This window comes from Aaosphaeria arxii (genome assembly GCF_010015735.1).
Source record: "Aaosphaeria arxii CBS 175.79 unplaced genomic scaffold BU24scaffold_6, whole genome shotgun sequence".
In the NCBI taxonomy this organism is placed as follows: Eukaryota; Fungi; Ascomycota; class Dothideomycetes; order Pleosporales; genus Aaosphaeria; species Aaosphaeria arxii.
In genome coordinates this window covers 646542-665540 of record NW_022983479.1, presented here as the reverse complement: position 1 = coordinate 665540, position 18999 = coordinate 646542, and the positions used below count along the sequence as shown (strand labels likewise).

The 18999-nt window shown below is 50.3% G+C and overlaps 5 protein-coding genes across 5 annotated transcripts; 1 reads left to right on the top strand and 4 right to left on the bottom strand.

Moving 5' to 3' along the window:
- Nucleotides 1-93: 93 nt before the first annotated feature.
- Nucleotides 94-4147, top strand: BU24DRAFT_235032 (uncharacterized protein). Its single transcript, XM_033522224.1, has 2 exons — nucleotides 94-1397; nucleotides 1445-4147. The coding sequence occupies exons 1-2, from the start codon at nucleotides 251-253 to the stop codon at nucleotides 4009-4011; spliced, it is 3714 nt and encodes a 1237-aa protein (XP_033381668.1). The 5' UTR covers nucleotides 94-250; the 3' UTR covers nucleotides 4012-4147.
- Nucleotides 4148-5357: 1210 nt separating this feature from the next.
- Nucleotides 5358-7229, bottom strand: BU24DRAFT_351044 (peptide transporter PTR2-A; the record flags this gene model as incomplete). Its single annotated transcript, XM_033523667.1, has 2 exons — nucleotides 5358-6739; nucleotides 6845-7229. 2 exons carry the CDS (start codon nucleotides 7227-7229, stop codon nucleotides 5358-5360), a joined length of 1767 nt encoding a protein of 588 aa, XP_033381667.1.
- Nucleotides 7230-10251: 3022 nt separating this feature from the next.
- BU24DRAFT_452253 (zinc/cadmium resistance protein-like protein) lies at nucleotides 10252-12639 on the bottom strand. Its single transcript, XM_033531175.1, has 4 exons — nucleotides 12395-12639; nucleotides 12296-12342; nucleotides 12159-12245; nucleotides 10252-12109 (listed from the first exon to the last, which is right to left on the bottom strand). The coding sequence occupies exons 1-4, from the start codon at nucleotides 12471-12473 to the stop codon at nucleotides 10655-10657; spliced, it is 1668 nt and encodes a 555-aa protein (XP_033381666.1). The 5' UTR covers nucleotides 12474-12639; the 3' UTR covers nucleotides 10252-10654.
- Nucleotides 12640-13987: 1348 nt separating this feature from the next.
- Nucleotides 13988-17890, bottom strand: BU24DRAFT_434411 (uncharacterized protein; the record flags this gene model as incomplete). Its single annotated transcript, XM_033530023.1, has 3 exons — nucleotides 13988-15513; nucleotides 16568-16745; nucleotides 17657-17890. The coding sequence occupies 3 exons, from the start codon at nucleotides 17888-17890 to the stop codon at nucleotides 13988-13990; spliced, it is 1938 nt and encodes a 645-aa protein (XP_033381665.1).
- On the bottom strand, nucleotides 17646-18616 carry BU24DRAFT_234965 (uncharacterized protein). Its single transcript, XM_033522223.1, has one exon. It carries the CDS (start codon nucleotides 18443-18445, stop codon nucleotides 17954-17956), a length of 492 nt encoding a protein of 163 aa, XP_033381664.1. The 5' UTR covers nucleotides 18446-18616; the 3' UTR covers nucleotides 17646-17953.
- Nucleotides 18617-18999: the final 383 nt, after the last annotated feature.

Here is an 18999-nt window from a genome sequence, read left to right as displayed (position 1 = left end):
GCCAAGCTAATCCCGCCTGACACTTTCGCCGGCTGCCTTTACTCCCGCACCTCCGACCATACACCAACGATCTGCGACCCGTGGTTGTGCCTACCTCAAACCAAGCCCGGTCGATCCCCTCGCTGCCCGGCCATGTCTGTGGCCTACTCCTGCTAGATCTCCAGACATTCACCTCCCTTCCTCATTCACTCTCAACCACCCCATACTACGAGTAATCTCGACTTCTCGACGTTGTCGCCCCTCGCTGGCCATGAGGGAGCTCTTTTCCTCTGCGCTGGGATCGAGGGCCGGCAACCTCGCCATATCTCTACTCCTGGCCTCGACGCGATTAATACCCGGGACCGACGCCTTTACCTTCCCAGAAGTCCCTTCTCCAGAACTCGATCTCGGCAACCTTGGTCGCATCGCCTTCGCTGGCGACTTCGATTCGATATCGTTGTACCAGTATGAAGGCCAGACCGAACAGTCTTCTGATGGCAATGGCGCTCTCCTATCCCGCTTCCCGAACGGCGCATTCGCGAAACTCGAAAATACCGATGCTGACATCAAAGCTATGTGCGCATTCTCGAGGAATGGCAATCTTCAAGGCGTAGTCTTTGGGGGTAATTTCACTAGCGTTGGTGACCAACACACTCCCGGCGGCATCGCGTTGCTCAATGTTACCGACGGCTCAGTCACACCACTTCCAGGCCTGAATGGATCCGTCAATGCTCTTCACTGCGAGGAAGGGCGCGTTTTCGTGGGAGGATCTTTTACCGGCGGTAATTCAAGTAATGCAATCGTATGGGTGGAAGACTGGACCAACATGCCCTTTTCTGGGTTTAATGGGCCCGTACATTCGATCATAAAAGCACCTAATGGAAAGATAATCTTTGGAGGAGAGTTCAATGCGTTAGGAGATAATTCTTCGGCCCCGACACAGAATGATACGCAAGTCTTGCCCATCGGATCCGCCAATCTCACCGCGCAAACGAGTTCAGGACGTCCAGGATTGACTGATCCAAAGAACATCGTTTGCAAGAGCGACGTCAACGCTGAGGGGGAAGGCTCCACATGGCTCCTCGCAGATAATACACCCGGCTTCTGGAAAGCTGACTTCGGGTTCGGTTTCCTCCCTACCAAACTCCGTCTCCATAACACCAAACTCGAGGGCCGTGGAACCAAGACCTTCCGCTACACGGCTCTACCAGATGGCGGCATTATGAACTTGTCCTATGTTGACCCATCATCAGGACAGCGTTCCTTCTGCGATGCCTCCTGCCCCCTGCCAGAAGGTAACACCACAGCCCAGGACTTTACGTTCGTTAACAATGTTGGAATGAATTCCTTCAGACTTGACATATCAGACTGGTATGGGAGTGGTGGTGGACTCAATGGCATCGAGATCTTCCAGAATGGTAAGCGAATAGCTCATCTACATCCTCATTTTAGCTGACCGCCATAGATATCTACACATACGCAATCAACGATTTTAACGAGCCAAAGTGCGGAGGCGTCACTACCGGAGCTTCCGCTACCCAGACGGGACCATGGCTCGTCACCCCTTCTCACAATAGTAATTCACAATACCTCACAGCAACTCTGTCAGGTGGTATCGGGCCCGAGAGTGCGTCCATCGTTTTCCAACCAGATATTCGACAGACCGGCAACTATTCGGTGACGATCTTCACCCCTGGTTGCGTCGGCGACGGTACCTGTGGTACCCGTGGCCGTGTAGTAATCAATGCCACTCTCAACAAAGAGATGGAAAATGAGCCTCAGGTCCCCGTCGAGCTCTACCAGACTAATAATTTCGACAAGTACGATGAGATCCACCTAGGATTTGTTGACGCGACTAATGGCTTCCGCCCCTCGGTGACTTTGGCTCCAGCACCTGGACAAACTGGCCCTTTGACGTTCGTCGCCCAAAGGGTTCGCTTCAAGGTCATCAAAGCAGCCGCAGGAGGGTTGAACGGTCTCTACGAGTATGACTCCAGCAAACAGGAAGCTAGCAGCAATTTCGATGATTCTGTTATTGACGCCGCCGGAGCCAGCTTGACGCCTCAAGATCAAGCTCTCATAACGACTCTTTCTGCACATAATGATAGACTGTTCGTCGGAGGCAATTTTACCTCACGAGACGGCCGCAACAACATCTTCGCCATTGATCGCAACACCGATGGACCAACAGCACTACGAGGAGAAGGACTGGATAGTCAGGTCATGACAACGTACCAGAACCAGTCCGACGGTACGCTCTACGTTGGTGGTAACTTCACCAAGACGCAGAATAGCGAAACCACCAATTTGAACGGAATTGCTGCCTATGCCAATGATCGTTGGCAAGCCCTCGGAGCAGGTGTCAATGGTGTTGTTATGTACATTGTTCCCTTCACGCTCAACATCACCGCCGGAAGCCCCGAGACTGTCCTCGCCATTAGTGGATTTTTCGACCGTATCAACGGATTTGGCTCAACTCCAGGGGTTCCAGTCGATAATTTTGCAGTATGGGTACCCTCTCAGCAGAAGTGGTTGCAGAATCTCGACATAAACACTATCGCTATGCAAGGTAATCTGATCACCTTCACTGACATCCCTGGACAAGATCCCTTGTTTGCTGGCTCAATGAACTCCCAGGCCGTGGGCGCGAGTGGTGTTGTTGGCTTACAAGATGACGATCAATTGACTCTTCAATCACTGCCTACGGAAATTCGCCCACAAGTCCAGCAGCAGCAGGCCAATGCTCGACGCAAGCGCGCCATCACAGCAGATCAAAACCTCAATACAACCGGCGTCATCACAGCGACCTTCTACAAAGAGAATGACATGAACAAGACAATTCTAGGAGGACATTTCGCAGCGACGGGCACCGATGGTCAAAACATTACCAATGTTCTCATTATTGATGGGAAAGACAACAATAAGGTGACCGGCTTTGAGGACGAAGTAGACGCTAATTCAACTTTTGCGGCGGTTGCAGTGAGCAGCAACAACCTATTGTTCGCTGGCGGTGTGGTCACTGGCACCATCAACAACAACAAAGTTGGAGGAGTCGTAGTCTACGATCTAGGAAGTGGAAGTTTCCCCAACACCCAACCGCCCGCACTAGGAGGCACAAATGTTACTGTCAACTCCATCGCCCCACGACCGAAATCCCAGGATATCTACGTCGGAGGAAGATTTGAGTCGGCTGGAGCGCTTAGCTGTGCGTCGCTTTGCGTTTGGAATACCGACCGTAACCAATGGACTTCTCCTGGTGGCGACCTCTCTGGAGTCGTGACATCTTTGACCTGGGTTGCCGATAATACTCTTTTGATTGCAGGTAATCTGACCGAGGGCAACAACCAAACAAAGATTCTGCAGTACGACTCTTCTAAGAGCGAATTTAAAGAGTTTGCAAACTCGCGGGATCTTCCCGGGCCAGTGACCGCTCTGACAATCGGCAATGCGGACGGAACCCAGGTCTGGGCTTCTGGTCAGAATGACGACGGCACTGCTTACTTGCAGCGCTTCGACGGCGACAAATGGCTTCCTGTCACTGACCAATTTGGCCAAGGCACCGAGATCCGTGGCTTGCAAGTGGTTGCCTTGTCAACCCAGCACGACCGATCAGACTTCATCGATCGCAACCAAGATTTACTCATCCTCGGAAAAATCAACGTCACTGACTTTGGCTCTGCATCTGCTGTACTTTTCAACGGAACCACTTTGATCCCCTTCCTTCTGTCCTCCACCTCGGAGGGTAAGGCTGGTAGCCTGTCCCAGATGTTCGTTGAGAACCCGCAGAACTTCTTCAGGTCTGGAAAGAAGCATCTTGCGCTCGGCTTCATCGTCCTGATTGCCTTGGCCGTCGCACTTGCACTCACCTTCCTGCTCGTTGTTGCAGGAATTCTATTGGAATGGTATCGGAAGAGGTCAAGGGGCTATGTTCCTGCACCTACAGCGTACCCCGATAGGACTATCAACACCAGCCGCGTTCCTCCAGAACAACTATTCGGCACGTTATCCGGCAATCGTCCACCGGCGATATGAATCAAAAGCTTTAAGCATCACCTACATAACTTAACCCTGTACAAAGTTCCAGGCCTATCCAGGGCCGTACCTACGACATGCTAGCACAAAGGGTCACGAAGTACGGCATCGCAAGGCGTTCGATCCTCCGATCTTCTCCATATTAGTTCATTGTTTCGTATCTGTGTATATCAGGACCACACCTTCTTTTGCTTTTTACCACTGCATAGGCTGGCGTCAGTGCTACCTTTGGCCGTCTCTTCCTGCGATCTGCATTGCTGTTTATGCCTGCATGACGCGCGGGAGTTTACTCTTCTTCATGGCTCTGTCGGTAGATGTTACCCTTTCGGATATCTTGTCTACCTGGGCCCGGCCATTAGGCTTCTTCTTCTTCCTCCTCTTCAGAAGCGAACGAAAGGTGGAATGCTACATCGGTTCAGATACAAGGTGGATGGATGCGGTTTCCAAAAGCCTCAGCCCCCCTTTTCCTTATGTTCCTTTTTTTCTTGATACCACCATGGCCAGCTTGATTGCAGCCAAAGAGTCTTTTCCTTATCTCCAAATTTTTCCTTTTACTTTCTCCTTCTTCTATGGTGCTGGTGTGTCTTTGTGTGAACGTGCGATATTTAATGTGTACACTTAGTAGTCAAACAAGGGCGGGAAAGGCCGAACGTATGGGTGAGCGTGGGGGGTAATACTAGCTGTCATATAGAATGACAGCCAGAGGCGGTAATAGCTTGTGGGGATGAATGTAGTCCAGGAGGAAACTTGGAGAATCCCAAACGCCCCCCTAGTGTCCCCCAGCCACTATCAATCAATCCCACGATTATGGATTGGACGGCACTACGGGCGGCGGTATCATCGGGGATACCAGCGAGGGTAGTGTTAGGCGTGGAGCGGGGGAGTTAAGACAGGAGAAGGACTTTTGTGTATACCTAATTAATCAATAAATAAAAAAAGATAACTATTTCCGCCAAAGCTGGTGTTAAGAGAGGGGGATGTGGATCTGCTTCGTGAGCTCTTCGATTGCTCGGACATGTAAAGATCCATTTGATGCTGTCTGTCGAGGTACGTGTTCGCCTGACTACTGCTGTTACTAAGTTGACTTGGCTAATGTCACAGAGAATTTGGACACGACGGATCGAGATAGCAAGTGGCACGTTTGTGTATGAAATTATGATATGATTTGAGTTCTAAGGTAGAGAAGGGAGCTTGGGATTATATAGTTCATGATCTTTGTTCATCTTGGGTGGTCTATATGGGAACCCGATCATGCGCCGTCGTTGCATTTGCCCCTTGTGTAGAATTCTGCTCCACACACATACAATGTCCAGAGGGGTATTTCGCGGGTGCGTTTCTGTTTGCGTTTAAGCATCAATGCTCTCCTTTCCCTGCACGCCCTTATGGAGCGACGGGTCATCGTAGTCCTTGTCCAAGGCGTTCATCTCGTCCTCGGTCTCGTTCAAGTGGTGGAAGATGATCCACATCAAGCAACCGGCGATGAAACTGCTGACGGCCAAACCGACAAACATCCATTGAATGGCAGGGTCGTAGAGAACAGGGTTCAAGGCCTCGGAGATGGCAGATCCGAAAGCGTTGGTGAGGAGGTACATGGACTGAACGAATGACTTCATGCTTGGGGGAGCCTTGGTGTAGGCATACTCCAAACCAGTGACGGAAGCAAAGATTTCGGAGATACCGATGAGCATGTAGGCACCGGTCTGGGCGGCAATATGGATCTTGTTTCCTTGGGCGACGCCATCGACGATGCTGGCATCGCAGAGAGGGTGTTCATAACAAGGTCCGGCCTTGTAGATGTAGTACTGGATGATGGCAGCGTACGCCATGGCCAAGGAAGCAATCCAGAAGCCAACCACAATACGGTTGATGGGCGGGAAGTTGATGTTCATCTTTCGCAGGAAGGGGTAGAAGAAGCGATCCATGAGAGGGAGGAAGACGATAATGGCGATAGGGTCGAAGTTCTGCATCAAGTCATTGGGGATTCCGTGGCCCTCCATCTGACCTGCCTGTGTGACGAAGTTGTTGGAGAATTGGCCGTAGACAACCCAGTAAATTGGGTAGAAGCAGAAAACCTGGCAACCGATGAGGGCACGCTTGACCTCCTCGACAAAGTGGTCGTCCCAAGCGAGGTTGGCGTTCTTTCCAAGAGCTGCCTGGTAGGAAGGTTTGGCTCCATCCCTGTTGCGGTTGGTGATCATCATCCAGATCACACGGAAGGCATTCGTAATGACGGATCCCTGAGGAGGTCGAACGATGTAGATCTTCCTTCCGAAGACCAAAACGAGAGTACCGACGAGGAAGACGCAAGTGCAAAGCAAGAAGGCAGACCAAAAGTCGACATCGCGTTCCATGTAGGGAGTGGCGAGGAGCGACAACGAACCAACGTTGATACAGAAGTAGAAGATCATGTAAATACGCTGGATGGTGATGGCTGGGTCGAGAATGACGCGCTCTCCGGTCTTTGCATCGGTACTAATGACCATCTGGCGACGCTTGTATTGATCGGCAATAAGGGGCGCAACGTTCGACTTGATACCTCCAGTTCCCAATCCAATAATAATGATGGAAACGACGAATCCGCCAAGTCCAGCTCCATGGCTCAATGCAGATGGGATGGATGTGCAGGTGAGAATGAGGAGACCGGCAAGGTAGATGAAGCAGAAGATGACGATTGTGTTGTATTTGCCGAGATATTGATCAGCGATAATGGCACCGAGAATGGGAGTCACTGAAGAATAAGTCAGTCACATGTGCTTGTGGCTTTGTGTTGGGGATTCTTGGTGGTTTCCGAATGGACGACCAGCCAGGCAAATAACAAGCGATTGGCACTTACCATAGCACCAGAACTGGAAGAATGTGGAAAGACCAGTGGCACCTTGGTGGCCCATACCAAGGGCACCGCGACCGTCGCTTCCATCCCGAGGCCTGGCGATATAGTTCTGGAAAAGACCTGAGGCACCGTAGTAGGTGAAACGCTCGCACAATTCGACAATGGCGACGAGGAAAGCAGCGTAAGGCAAAGGCTCGCCGACATGGCGAAGTGTCTTCTTCTCCTCTGCGGTAGGGATTTCACCACTCAGGCTTTCGTCCTCGGCGTCACGGTAGACCTCCTTCTCAGGTGTTGCTGTGCCTGGCGCGTTGGAGGGGTGCTTCTCGTCGACGACGGGTTGAACCTCCGGTACAGTATGGGGGTGGTTTCCAAGGTCTCCGCCTGCCATATCAACTCGCTTGTTTGAGCCATCGGGCTTGTCGAGCTCCTGGTGGAGACTAAATGAAATATTGTCAGGATTTGCGTTGGAAAAGTTGCAAGGTTTGCATGTTCTGCAATATCGACTGCACGTACCGATCTGCCTCAGTGAGATATTGATCCATTGCTCCGCGAGTGACGAGAGAACCTCCGCAAAAAGAAAGAGAATGGATTGGATGCAGAACAAGAGGAGACTCGAAGGCCAATCTGGGGGTGGGCACAGTTATTAAATGTCCTTGTACATACAGTACACACACCCTCGGTATCGACGCGCCGTGGCACCCACCACCCACCGTCCGACAAACCCACCACCACAGGCTCATTACCAATTCACCAACGCGTATCCGTATCACTTTCCCTCGGAGCCTCGCGACCAAGCGACACCAAGAAATGGTCAAGACAGCCTAAGCTTCCTCGCCATGGCCGATGTAACACGCCTCTCCGTGCCCGAGATTCCTGTTCTGTCGATACCCCCGACGATGTATCCCCCAACAAGCACCCCAAGCCTTCGCCTATCATGCGTGGATACTCTTATTTCACGCCACCGCTTGTTTAGGCATGAACAGGTCGTATTATGATTGGCAGCCATATTCTATTCGTTTCCCAAATGGGGTTGATCCTCCGGCGGACAGGCCGGCTAATGGACAATTCATCTTTGGAACACCTACATCGTAAAGTTGCAATGAACGGATCGAACTACATTGCCTCCACTTCCAGGCACAACGGCGACCAAGAACCAAATGAACCAAACAAACCATTCAGGCACAAACGATAAGGCTCGTCTCGATGTAATCCTCGAGTCCTCGACAGCCACTTCACTACCCCAGAACCCACATCACATACATTATCAAGACCCACGTCGTCTGCAGCATATCCCAAAAGCCACATAGGGCGTCTGCAAGTCCAGCATTCGATGCAATAGCACGCCCGCTGACGTCGGATTACAGGATACGAGTGATAGGAACGGCGCGGAATCATTTCCTTCTGGAAGCTTGACCGACCATCAAACATAGCAAATTCCAAAAGCCTACGAGGCTCAACCTTCACACAGAAATTAGACATTCTGGACAATTTCCTCTCTCATTTTTTTCGGCCAAATTCTCGTTTCGTTATCTATGGTGGGACTTTTTCTTGAATTCCGCGCTGGCGTTGTGAAAAAATATTTTCTTTAGGCAGGCCATTAGAGCGCCTTCGCGGGAGACGACGGGACTTGCACGTGTGGCAACCCCGGAGGAGACCGAGTAAGGGTCCTTCGGGGAAACCAGGCATGTGGTGTGGCTTCACTCAAGAACCAAAGTTCCAGAGTTCCAACACCATGACAATCTAGATGTTCCTCTCAAATCATTGCAATTGTAATAATTGCTTTTGCATATTTGGGATTTTCATTGGTGTCGTGCCAATTGGCTGCGAAGGGCTTATGAATCAGAAGGAATGAATACAATCCTTCCAAATCACCAAACCATCCTTACACAGGACACAATACTGACGATCCCAACAGGCCCAATGAGGCCACTACTCCGTATCCATCAATATGTATGCAGTGCCTATGCTATCGTTGGCTTTGTCCTTTGCAAGTCAAATACGGTATGTGGCATGCCACGAGAGCCACCAGACTTGATCAATCCCAATAATGTTGACCTATACCGACCTGTCTATGTATTTTGACCGAATATATGCCGTCTCAAGCTCAAACTCTTTCAACGCTAATAACAGAAAGGTCCTCACATAATCAGACGAGACCACGACCTTTGAATTTCGAACTCGTATGTCATAGAAATGGCCCACATTCATTACCCACATTTCGGATCCCGGATTGGATCCAAATCACACGACCCCCCTTTCCCTCAGATAGCAGGACTTTGCTGAATATGTCTTACAATTAATTATTACCATCTAATTACTACACAAAAACTGCTCCAGTCCTTGCCTCGCCTATAGACCACACCATGGTCCGACCTTTGCCCCCGCAACTGGGGTACATTGAACATTGTATGTATCGTGGACCTCGGAAACCCCGCCTTCATCCACGTTGCAACTCCAGCGTACCACTATCTCAAACCAAAACTATCTGTGATGCGCAATCCCGAGACGGGAAACAGGACACATGCCTGCATGGAGCGAACGACGAAGCCAGCCACAAGAAAACAAGCATCGCCTCCCGTCGACACAAGCTTTCCCAGCTCAACGGGTGGGTGGTGCTTCGTCCGTCCCACCCGCCCAAAACGCGCATCACTACCCCCGCTTAATGTCATGTAACTATCGGCAGGTATCGTCGCCATGCCTATATAGGCAGGTCCTCTCGTTGTTGATATCAAACGGGATGCTTCCTTCCACCAAAGGAAGCGCACGCGCTTGCAACCGCCTTATTTCCCCTTCGACGGACACGCATTCAATCGCAATTCCCGAAGCTAGAAAGAGGTATTTAAAAGTAGTGCCAATAGATACAAGCACCTTAGATACGTAGGGCGTGCGGCAAGATGATCATCGCAAGATGGAAGGAGGGAAGTGGTCGCGGTTCGACCTGCTGGATTTCCCCCTCCCCCCCGTCGCTGCAAAGGATAAATTTAGAAGGTGATTTACGGTTTGAACCGATGTTTTCCATGTTTCCCACGGTGCTATCCACCCTCTGCCTACTATCTCCTTAAGCCGCTCGGCTGGGGATCCCTTGGCTATCCCCGCGTTCAAGTCGAGCGGTACGGTGGACCGAGGGATGGGAGAAGAGTGGGAACGAATCATATACAAGACGTTCCTTGCTCGCGTCCCTGATATATGGTAGGATGAGCAGACTTACACATTAGGTCTCTGCGGAGTTGCACTCTAGCCACTGTTTGTTGTAAGCCTCTAACATGGCTTGATATATGTATGCATTCATCGAACGGTACCACTTGATGATGGATTCTCGTGGAGAGACTCGACAGCCGCAGTCTACTATTCAACCCCTGATTTCCTGATCCGAAGGAGAGAACAGTAAGACCCTCGTAAGCAAATTCTGGAATTTATTGGAATGATGAATCAATTTGAACACTGCCTACAATCCCTGTTCGATGCATTGGAGCACTACAGGTACAAATGAGAACGATGGGAAGAATGATCATAGATGAGAGAGAGCGATGACAATATAGGAAGATTGATTAGATGTAAGAAAGGAAACTTAAGATGGAAACATCAAGTGAAGTACTAAGGTACAGGTATTCCTCCGCTTTCCCGCCATCCCTTTTTTCAACGCCTTATAAAACACACACAGACCTCCTTCCCTTCTACACTATGACCCCTATTGGTTGGGAAACAAGAGAAAGTCTACCGCATGATACCCCATGAAAAAAGATATGAAGGACTATTGGCCAATATGATACAATGAAATCTTTCTTTACGTATGACCATGGAAAGGAAGACAAATTACTTCCCGTTTCCATTATCCCCACCGCATCCCTTGATGTCGGACACGCAGCACTGCTTCGAATTGCCGCAATCGTCTCCGCATTCAAGCAGGCATGCTTCGACATCTCCTCGTACACTACCGGTCTTGCTTCCGCGGCCTTGGCTCCCGCTTCCGTTGCCGTTAGCATGGCCCTCGTCAGCGCTGCTGTCGTCGGTAGCGCCGGAGTGGTCATGATTGACATCGAGGCAAAATTCCGGCTGAATGGTCGAGGAGTGAATGCCATATTCATGTAGACACTTGCGGATCTCCCGGGCAAGGTCCATGTACCGAGCTGAGCCCTCGCCCTTGAAATCGAAGTCAACTTGCACATGCAACGAAGCAATGAGTTTGGTGTCGGACAACTGCCACACATGGATGTGGTGGCATGAAACAATGCCGTCGAGATCGGTGATATCTTCCTTGATCTCATCAACTGAGAGACCTGCTGGCACAGCCTGCAAAAGAATTCGTGATGCTGCCTTGCATAGCGGGATAGCCGACGCGAGAATGATGACAGTGATGATGAGCGATATGAGCGGATCGGAATAGAACCTCCAGGAATAGTCTGTAAGCCAGATGATCAAAGCTGAAGCGATGACACCAATGTTGCCGAGAGCATCACCCATCACGTGAAGGAATACTCCGCGCATGTTTAGATCTCCGTGCGAATGGCCATGAGCGCCGCCCTTGCCAGATTCCCGAGGTTTGTTGTGCTTGTGATCGACATGGCAATCCCTCTTCTTTGTTGGTGTTCCCTTGACTGCGTCGGCGTACGTTGGTTGGTTGCCCTTCAGCAAAGGAGATTGCTCTGTGGGCTGCTCTTCCTCTGCCGCATCCTCATTGTCCGCATCAGAGTCCGAGTCATTCTGTTCCAAGCGCGAAGACTCAATGATGCTATGTCGGAATGACGACGGGTGTACGTATATTTCGTCCAATGTGGAATAGCCTCGAGACCTAGACCGACTGTGTCTCCGAGCGGCGCGCTTTCCAGATGCTGACCGAGTGGGGTTTTGAGTGACATCCCAAGATACATCCTTAGCTTTCGATTGTCCCTTGATACTGGAAGGGAAATTTCCGACCCTGCTTTGAGGTAATACGTCTACAACGTTTCCGGATTCATCGGCTACCGCGCGATCTTCAGCATCGTGGTCGTGACCGTGGGAATGTGCGTGTCCCTCCTCGGCTGCGCTATGAGAGTCCTGTGGTCCATGGCTGTGGGAATGGCCACCGTGGCTATGGCCGTGATCGTGGAATAGGAAGAGTCCGATGATGTTGGAAGCGAGCCCAAAGCAACCGACTATGAGGACCAGTTTGGGGTGGGAAACTTCCTGGGGTTCGACGAATCGTTGAATGGCTTCGAGGAAGATGGAAAGACACAGAGCTACGAGGAACACTCCGTTGACTAAGGCGCCCAACGTTTCGGCGCGTTGCCACTACAGAGGGTTATTATCAATATACCAGTGTGGGGACTGAAGTGCTTACACCATATGTATACATCTTAGAGTTGGTTCTTTGGTTTGCGACTTTGACTGCCCAAAGCCCCACGAGTAAGGAGATGACATCGTTCAGCTTCGCGGGATGTTAATGGCGCATTGTTACAAGGAGGGGTGATCACTCACCATGTGAAAAGAGTCGGCGACGAGTGCGAGGGAATGTACCGCGTAACCTGAAAAGAGATTTAGCAAATGGAGCTGTAATCTTGTAGATGCTGAGCCTACCAACGACCAATTCCAACAAGAAGAATGCGGAATCAATCGCCAGCAGGATCATGATCCTGCTGGACTTAGAGAGACCCATGATGGCGTTATCGGGAGTACGGCGCGGGCTTGCAGCTGGTTTGAGGTCGGTAGAGGAAGCAACACGGTCGTGGAAGCCTCTCAGAGGACCACAGAGCAGAAGGGGCGTTAAGAGAGATCAAGAAAGGCTCCCCAAGGCACGAGATGTCGCGGTTGTAAAATGCAGGAAAGTCGATCAGGAGGATACAACGCCGAAAAGTGGCGGACGCTTGCGATGTTATGTCGTCAAAGCTCCGGAATATATGATCTTACTAATACGTAAATGGCTAGTCCAATTGCAGGGGCCGAGCTTCGATGTCATATCGACCAAATGTCAAAATATTATGATTTGCAACATCTATTTGTTCAATTCTGACAGTTGGACAATCATTTACCAAGGTAAAGATGTCACATGCTAAAGAGGCTCTCCCAAAAAATTTAAATACTTGCTATTGAGCGAAATAGCGTGCCAATTTTTTGAGGGGGGGGACCTCGCCGTATGCAAGACAAAGAACAGAAGTATAACGTGTATGCATACTTTGACAGTTTGAGCTCATTGGAATTCATTGTATTTTGGTAGCTGCCTTTATTCCCAACATTCAATCTGTCTTGGGCAAATCTAAGGCTCATCTGAAGTTCTCTACGCCAAAAGCAATCTGCAGAACTTGCTTTACTGTAGAGCTCAAATTCGCTGTTACAACAAGGGCTTATATCAAACACAGTACACAAAACAAACTTATGAAAAGAGGAGTAATAGATATTCTGCAGCGGTTGCTTGATCGACCATGTGACTTTGTCATAGATAGTATTACTATTGAACGTTTCTGCGCCTCAGTAGTAAATTGAAGCGTGAACGATCTTTGCCATACTCTGCGTAATACGTAAATATACCCCCCTCCACCACGTTGACCTCGGTCGTTTAAACACAATCGTGTCTCCCCAGCAAGCATATACTCGCGAATGTGCTAAGCTCCTTAAGATCCTCCAGATCATCTCCATAGCAGAGAACTTTTCCCCCAATAGTAAAGGGTGGTTGTTTCATGGGGTGGCGGGGATCAAGGAATCTTCATACCTTGTCTTCCACCCAGAACAGCTGTATGGTAGCAATTCTTGTGCACATCGGCTGTGAACTGGGAGAGGCCGACACTGTCCATGAAGTTGAAATTGACGCAATCGTGTCTGGACGAAGAAACGAGAGTCGAATGATGGTTGTTTCGTGAAAAGCATGGAAAGCAAAGTACGGTGGCGAGCTGCGAGTTGCTTAGTCCGTTGAAGTGGTAATGACTGTAACTGTTCAGCGGTACTGGTGGCCACGTTGGACTGTGTGTGAGAACCCGAGATAGAGATTTAGGCCGGAAGAAGAAGTATTGCAGACACTTCCCATGGCGTTGACATGAGACACGAGACATAATGAATCCTCCAGACAAATAATGGACAGTGTGATGAAGATTCTAGCATCCGCCCGTTAGCTGTTTGGGGAGCTTCATTAATGTTGCGCATGATGCCTGACCGCCTTGGGGTACCGCTGCAAGAGTCCTACCAATTTAGGGGTCGGTCGGCCTGGGGCCAAGTCATGCAGGAGTGATCCTCCCGAGGTTTTTGATAGTAGTTGGTGCAGGTGCTGTCCTTGCACTGGGGCCTGATATGGCTCGCCGACGGATGAGGGTATGTGTTGATATCCATGGCGTGGAGCCAATGGTCGGTGGGGATAATCTTGATAGCCGGGTCCGTCACATGTGCTATCTTGCAAATCATGATATCCTTCTTGTAGCTGACTTTGAGGCATTGCGGCAATGCGCTGCAGTTGTCGCCATCACCTTCAAGGTAATGAGGGGTAACCCTTAGTATCTTGCCACAGCGTCCTAATCCATAGCTATCAAAAAGGTACGGCCAGATTTGCGAGTATGGCGGTAAGACTAGTGGTGGTTGGAGCACTGTCTGATTACCCTCGCCTGCTTCATACTTAATGAAGGTTCCTATATAAGACGATGAACCACAACATGCCATCTCGGGTAGAGCGCCTGGACGGTACGAAGGGTACAGTGTATCAGCAGGTCCTCGAAGCCTCAGCCTCTGGAACAGTGCCCTTAGCTCAGTTGCAGGTATTCGATTATCCCCAGGTAGGGCGAGAGCGTCGATGCGGGCGTGAGGTGCCCACTCTAGATTGAGGACTACAAAATCAGAGTCATGGATGCCTTTAGAGAGACGAGCTCGAGGCCAGGTGGGGGCCCCTAAGGGCGTGCATCGTGTATCGTGGCTAATATCGTGGCACTCAATAGTAAAGCTGTCGAGGCAAGCTTGCCAGTCTCCCCCTCCACACTGCTGCTGCCGCCGCCACTTGTCGATATGCTCCTTGATGCTTGCCCAGGCGATTTGCACATGCTCACACAGCTTTACCAGCCCCTGTTGACCTAAACACCGTCGTTCCGGTTGATCCCTCCATGCAAGCTGGTAGCTAGACGAGAACTGGCGAAAGTCGTGGAGACTGTGACAAGCGTAGCAGTAAAGCCTGTCAAAGAGTGGGGGCTCGCGGCGATGCTGATGGAATTTGCAGTCGTCGTATAGTACATGTGCATGCGCGTCGTTCCAACGCCTACAATTGTCGCACCGCCCAGATCTCTGCAAGAGTCTTCGAAATTGTAGCAGTTGCCCTCGGGGTAGATAGTGAATGCCAGGCCTCCACAGACCGTGCTGAAACGGGTTTCTCCAAGCGCTTGATTTATAGTTAAGGAGGCGAAAGAATATCCTAGAGACCATTCGGAGACATAGGACCGTCACCACATCGTCGTAAAGAAATTCAAGTATGCCTAGGAGAAGTTCTTCTGGCAGACGACCGATCAGGGGACAGGAGCGATTGTTGTAGACCTGCAGAGCTATAAGAGGATCCATAGTGTGCTGTAACTCTTTTAGGGTACCAAGGAGCCTTTCAGTGCGTTGATGGTCCAGCTTCTCCTGCTGAAGTCGTCTCTCCGTTTCTCGTGCCTCCGCTTCCCTGGCTAGGAGAGCCTGTTGGTGGTCCAGCTTCTCCTGTTGAAGACGCCTCTCCGTTTCGCGTGCCTCCGCTTCCTTGGTCAGCTGGTATTCTTTGCGCCGTCTTTGAATCCATCGTGAAATAATCATGATGTCCGGAGCTGTAAGGGGCGAACGGAGTCGTACAGGGACTAAGTGATTGATGATTTATAGCTGTGTGTCTGTCGGTGAACTTTCCCAACTAATAGAACCATTCCTGCGGTACGTTGAGTCAACGCCCCAGTCCGCAATTGGTCCAGCAACCAGCATTTAACTAAACGAATCTGTAGTAGATTAGACTGAGTTCGGGCTTCACACTTTAGTCTTCCTTGAATGAAAGCGAAAGGTTACATAGAACAGATGTATTATAAGCAATGTGTACAGTAGTATAACGTTACACATTCAACTTCATTCTTACAAAGCGGGAATGTCAAGATCCGCCAATTATGACGTGAATGCCTCGAACAGGTGCCGAACACTGTCCAAAATTTCCTCGACGTCCTCCTCGCTGTCAGCAACGTTTTCGGCAATGCCCGCCTGGAGGGTTCTGACTTGCTCCAGGGCTTCATCTGCTCGCTTTTCGGCAGCATCTGCTCGCTTTTCGGCGGCCTCAGCTCTCTCGATGGCGGCCTCAATTCTCTTGTCAGCTTTATCAGCTCTCTTGTCGGCGTCATCGGCGCGCTTCTTTTCGTTATCGGCTCGCTTCTTTTCGACATCGGCTCGCTGCCTTTCGGCCTCGACTTGCTGTTGGAGGCTTGCAGCTCTGACTTCTGCATCAAACTTGAATGGCGTCAGGACGCCGTCCACCCACAGGATACACTTGACATAAAGTGGTCGGGGACCCCTCGAATGGGCCCACCGAACCACAAAACCCCAGGCGGCAGCGAGGCGGGCACCGATGGTGGCGCAAAACGCCCATAGGGTGACGAAGGCCATGACGGGGACGGGGAGGGGCGGCTGGACGTTTCCAGCAATTGTCTCCAGCCTCTCGAGAACCGCGTCGAGGCCGTTCTCAGCGAGCAAATACCACATGTACTGCTGATGCTGCTGCTGCTGCTGCCCGCTCGCCGCCGCCGCCAGCAAAAACACCAGCGCCAGGAAACCCACCATCTTCATCGTCATCGTCATCGTCATCGTCGTCGTCGTCGTCTTGTTGTTGCTGTTGCTGTGACTGCTGCTGTTGCTGCTGTTGCTGCTGTTGCTGCTGTTGCTGCTGTTGCTGCTGTTGCTGCTGTTGCTGCTTATGCTGCTGTTGATGCTGCTGTTGCTGTTGCTGCTGTGAACGCTGATGCGTTGTAGAGGTGGGTAGTCAATTGAGGTAAAATCACAGGGGACAAAGATGAGCCCATTGCGTGTCTGTCAATCGAAAGTGGGTGAAGAGAAAAAGGAAAGGAGAAATTGTTCAGGGAGCCCAGGAGGGCTTCATATATGTTTATCGCATATCTGAAGAGGAAGTCGCGATGGCTTCATGGAGGACTGCTGAGTCCACATGCCTGCCATGTAGTCTGATGGCTCCTTCCTTCTACTCCGGGGAAGTTAACATCCAACATCGGAAGCCAAGAAGCCATTCGACCTATATGGCGGGAACGAAGAAGACAAAAACTGTCAAGACTAGAGGTATTTCTTCCTTGTAACGTTAGCGAGAGAAGGTAACTTGTTCGACCAACACTGCCGTAGAATCGTCGGAAAATGCAACTTTCAGGTACGATGAGTGGTTTTCTGGAACCAACAGTACCTGAATAGAGCTACTGTGGTAGGTTATAAGGTTAGAACCTCGATGTTTGCTGGTTGCTGGTTGTAATCTTGCACTCGCGGGTGGGACAGCTGCGCCAAGCGAGACCATTGGAGTCTGTGTTGAGGTGTATTCAGAACTTAATCGTACTTTGCTTTGAATCCATGTACAGGAGATAAAAGCATTTGCTCATCTGCGACACTAAGAATTATGCAGATCTGTGTACTTAGTTCTCTAAGGGGCCGCTTGTAACTAATGTAGTTGACAACCCAGAGGGAAGACAATTAGGGTCTCTTCAAAGGAATTGGGGGGGTCTTGAGTTAGATGAAGGCATATCATTATACTAATTGTAGCTTCTCTCTATGTCAATTGCTGTGACCAAAATGAATATTGCCACGCACAGCTACCACGACAATTAGCCCAGAGCGCCAGAGAAGGGATCAAAAATTGATAGGCTCACTTACCAAGATGCTAAAAAGCATGATAGTCGAAATCTCCCAGCCGCCAGCATGAATCATCCCCCTGACCAAGGCATTTTGCTGTCTCCAGAACCTGAACGCTCCAATAAGGAGTACAATGATGGCCAAGATGACGAAAGTAGCTGCCAGAGGCACTCCCAGTACAAAGAAGCCAAGTTGAGGATTGGGATTTTCGGAGTGATGTACACGAAAGAGCTGGGCTATAATGACTCCAGTCATCGTCAACATCAGAGATGTCCGTAGGTATCCAAGAAAGGTTCGCTCGAGGGCTGCATGATTGCTTCAGTTTCGTGACAACCACAGCATTGATTGGCTCATTGATAACTTACCTAGATGATCTCGATGCGACCCTTCATCAATTGTGATGCTAATCTGGCTGGTCCAGATTCTCACAACAGGATCATACCAGTGCGTTGCTTGTCTTTGCAGTCTATATCTTCGAGTGTCATTGGCTTCTGGTCCCTCTGAATCCGGAATAGTGGTAATGTCAGAGGCACTTGGGGTAGCAGTCCGCCGCCATATCGTCGACGGATTGCGGTCGCTTCCGCGGGATCGTGTGTCTTGATAGTGTTGATAACTTGGTGTGGTGGAGGGCTCTCTACTCGGATTGGCCAATGATGCATTGGGAGATTGTATGGTATCAAGTTCGCTGGCAACTCTGCGTCTTTCGTGCCGTACGAATTCTTCAGAGTCTGGGTGCGGCTCTTGTGCGGTGCTCAGACCGCTGGGAGGAAGGCCCAAAGAAGGAAGAGTCGATGAAGTTGCATGCGTCATGGTTGGGAGCTACCAATTAGACGAGGAAACGGGGATGGCGAGGTATGCGGATTCATTCAGCACGCCCGGTAATGTGAACGGGCTTTCACATCCAGCAATCGCATCGCGGGGAAAGAAAGGCCAATTTATCGCTAGCCAACGACAAGAGCAAGCGTTCGTAAATGAATGATAAGCATTTTTTACCTCATACCCAGATAACTACGCCCATCAGGTTTAGGTTCATCCTTTGCCAACACGTGCCCTCCCTGTTCCCCACTTCCCCGTATTTCGGCCTCGGACTACAGCGTCTACTCAAACATATCGTTAACCAAGGTAAACAAGGCAAACAATGGCGATGGGAAGACCTGTGCATTGGCAATCAAATATCCTCGACCTGCGATCGAGAATTGATTTCACAATATTCCTTTAATCAATTGCAATCTGTTTTCCGATGTAACAGGCAAAGCGCAAATTCCTCGCCTTCTGACCCAGAGACCGATGTTTGGAAAGGTGAAGACGAGACACGACAATTTATTATCCGCCTCATGCCCTGAGACAGCTACTGCAAAATGCTC

What these genes read in the sequence shown, in the direction of transcription:
- BU24DRAFT_235032 (XM_033522224.1), top strand. Translation starts at nt 251, where the DNA reads ATGAGGGAGCTCTTTTCCTCTGCGCTGGGATCGAGGGCCGGCAACCTC. An exon ending in CATCGAGATCTTCCAGAATG is followed by an intron (nt 1,398 to 1,444) that starts GTAAGCGAATAG and finishes TGACCGCCATAG; the next exon opens with ATATCTACACATACGCAATC.
- BU24DRAFT_452253 (XM_033531175.1), bottom strand. Translation starts at nt 12,473, where the DNA reads ATGGGTCTCTCTAAGTCCAGCAGGATCATGATCCTGCTGGCGATTGAT. An exon ending in CTTGTTGGAATTGGTCGTTG is followed by an intron (nt 12,343 to 12,394) that starts GTAGGCTCAGCA and finishes ATCTCTTTTCAG; the next exon opens with GTTACGCGGTACATTCCCTC. An exon ending in CTAAGATGTATACATATGGT is followed by an intron (nt 12,110 to 12,158) that starts GTAAGCACTTCA and finishes AACCCTCTGTAG; the next exon opens with TGGCAACGCGCCGAAACGTT.
- BU24DRAFT_234965 (XM_033522223.1), bottom strand. Translation starts at nt 18,445, where the DNA reads ATGACGCATGCAACTTCATCGACTCTTCCTTCTTTGGGCCTTCCTCCC.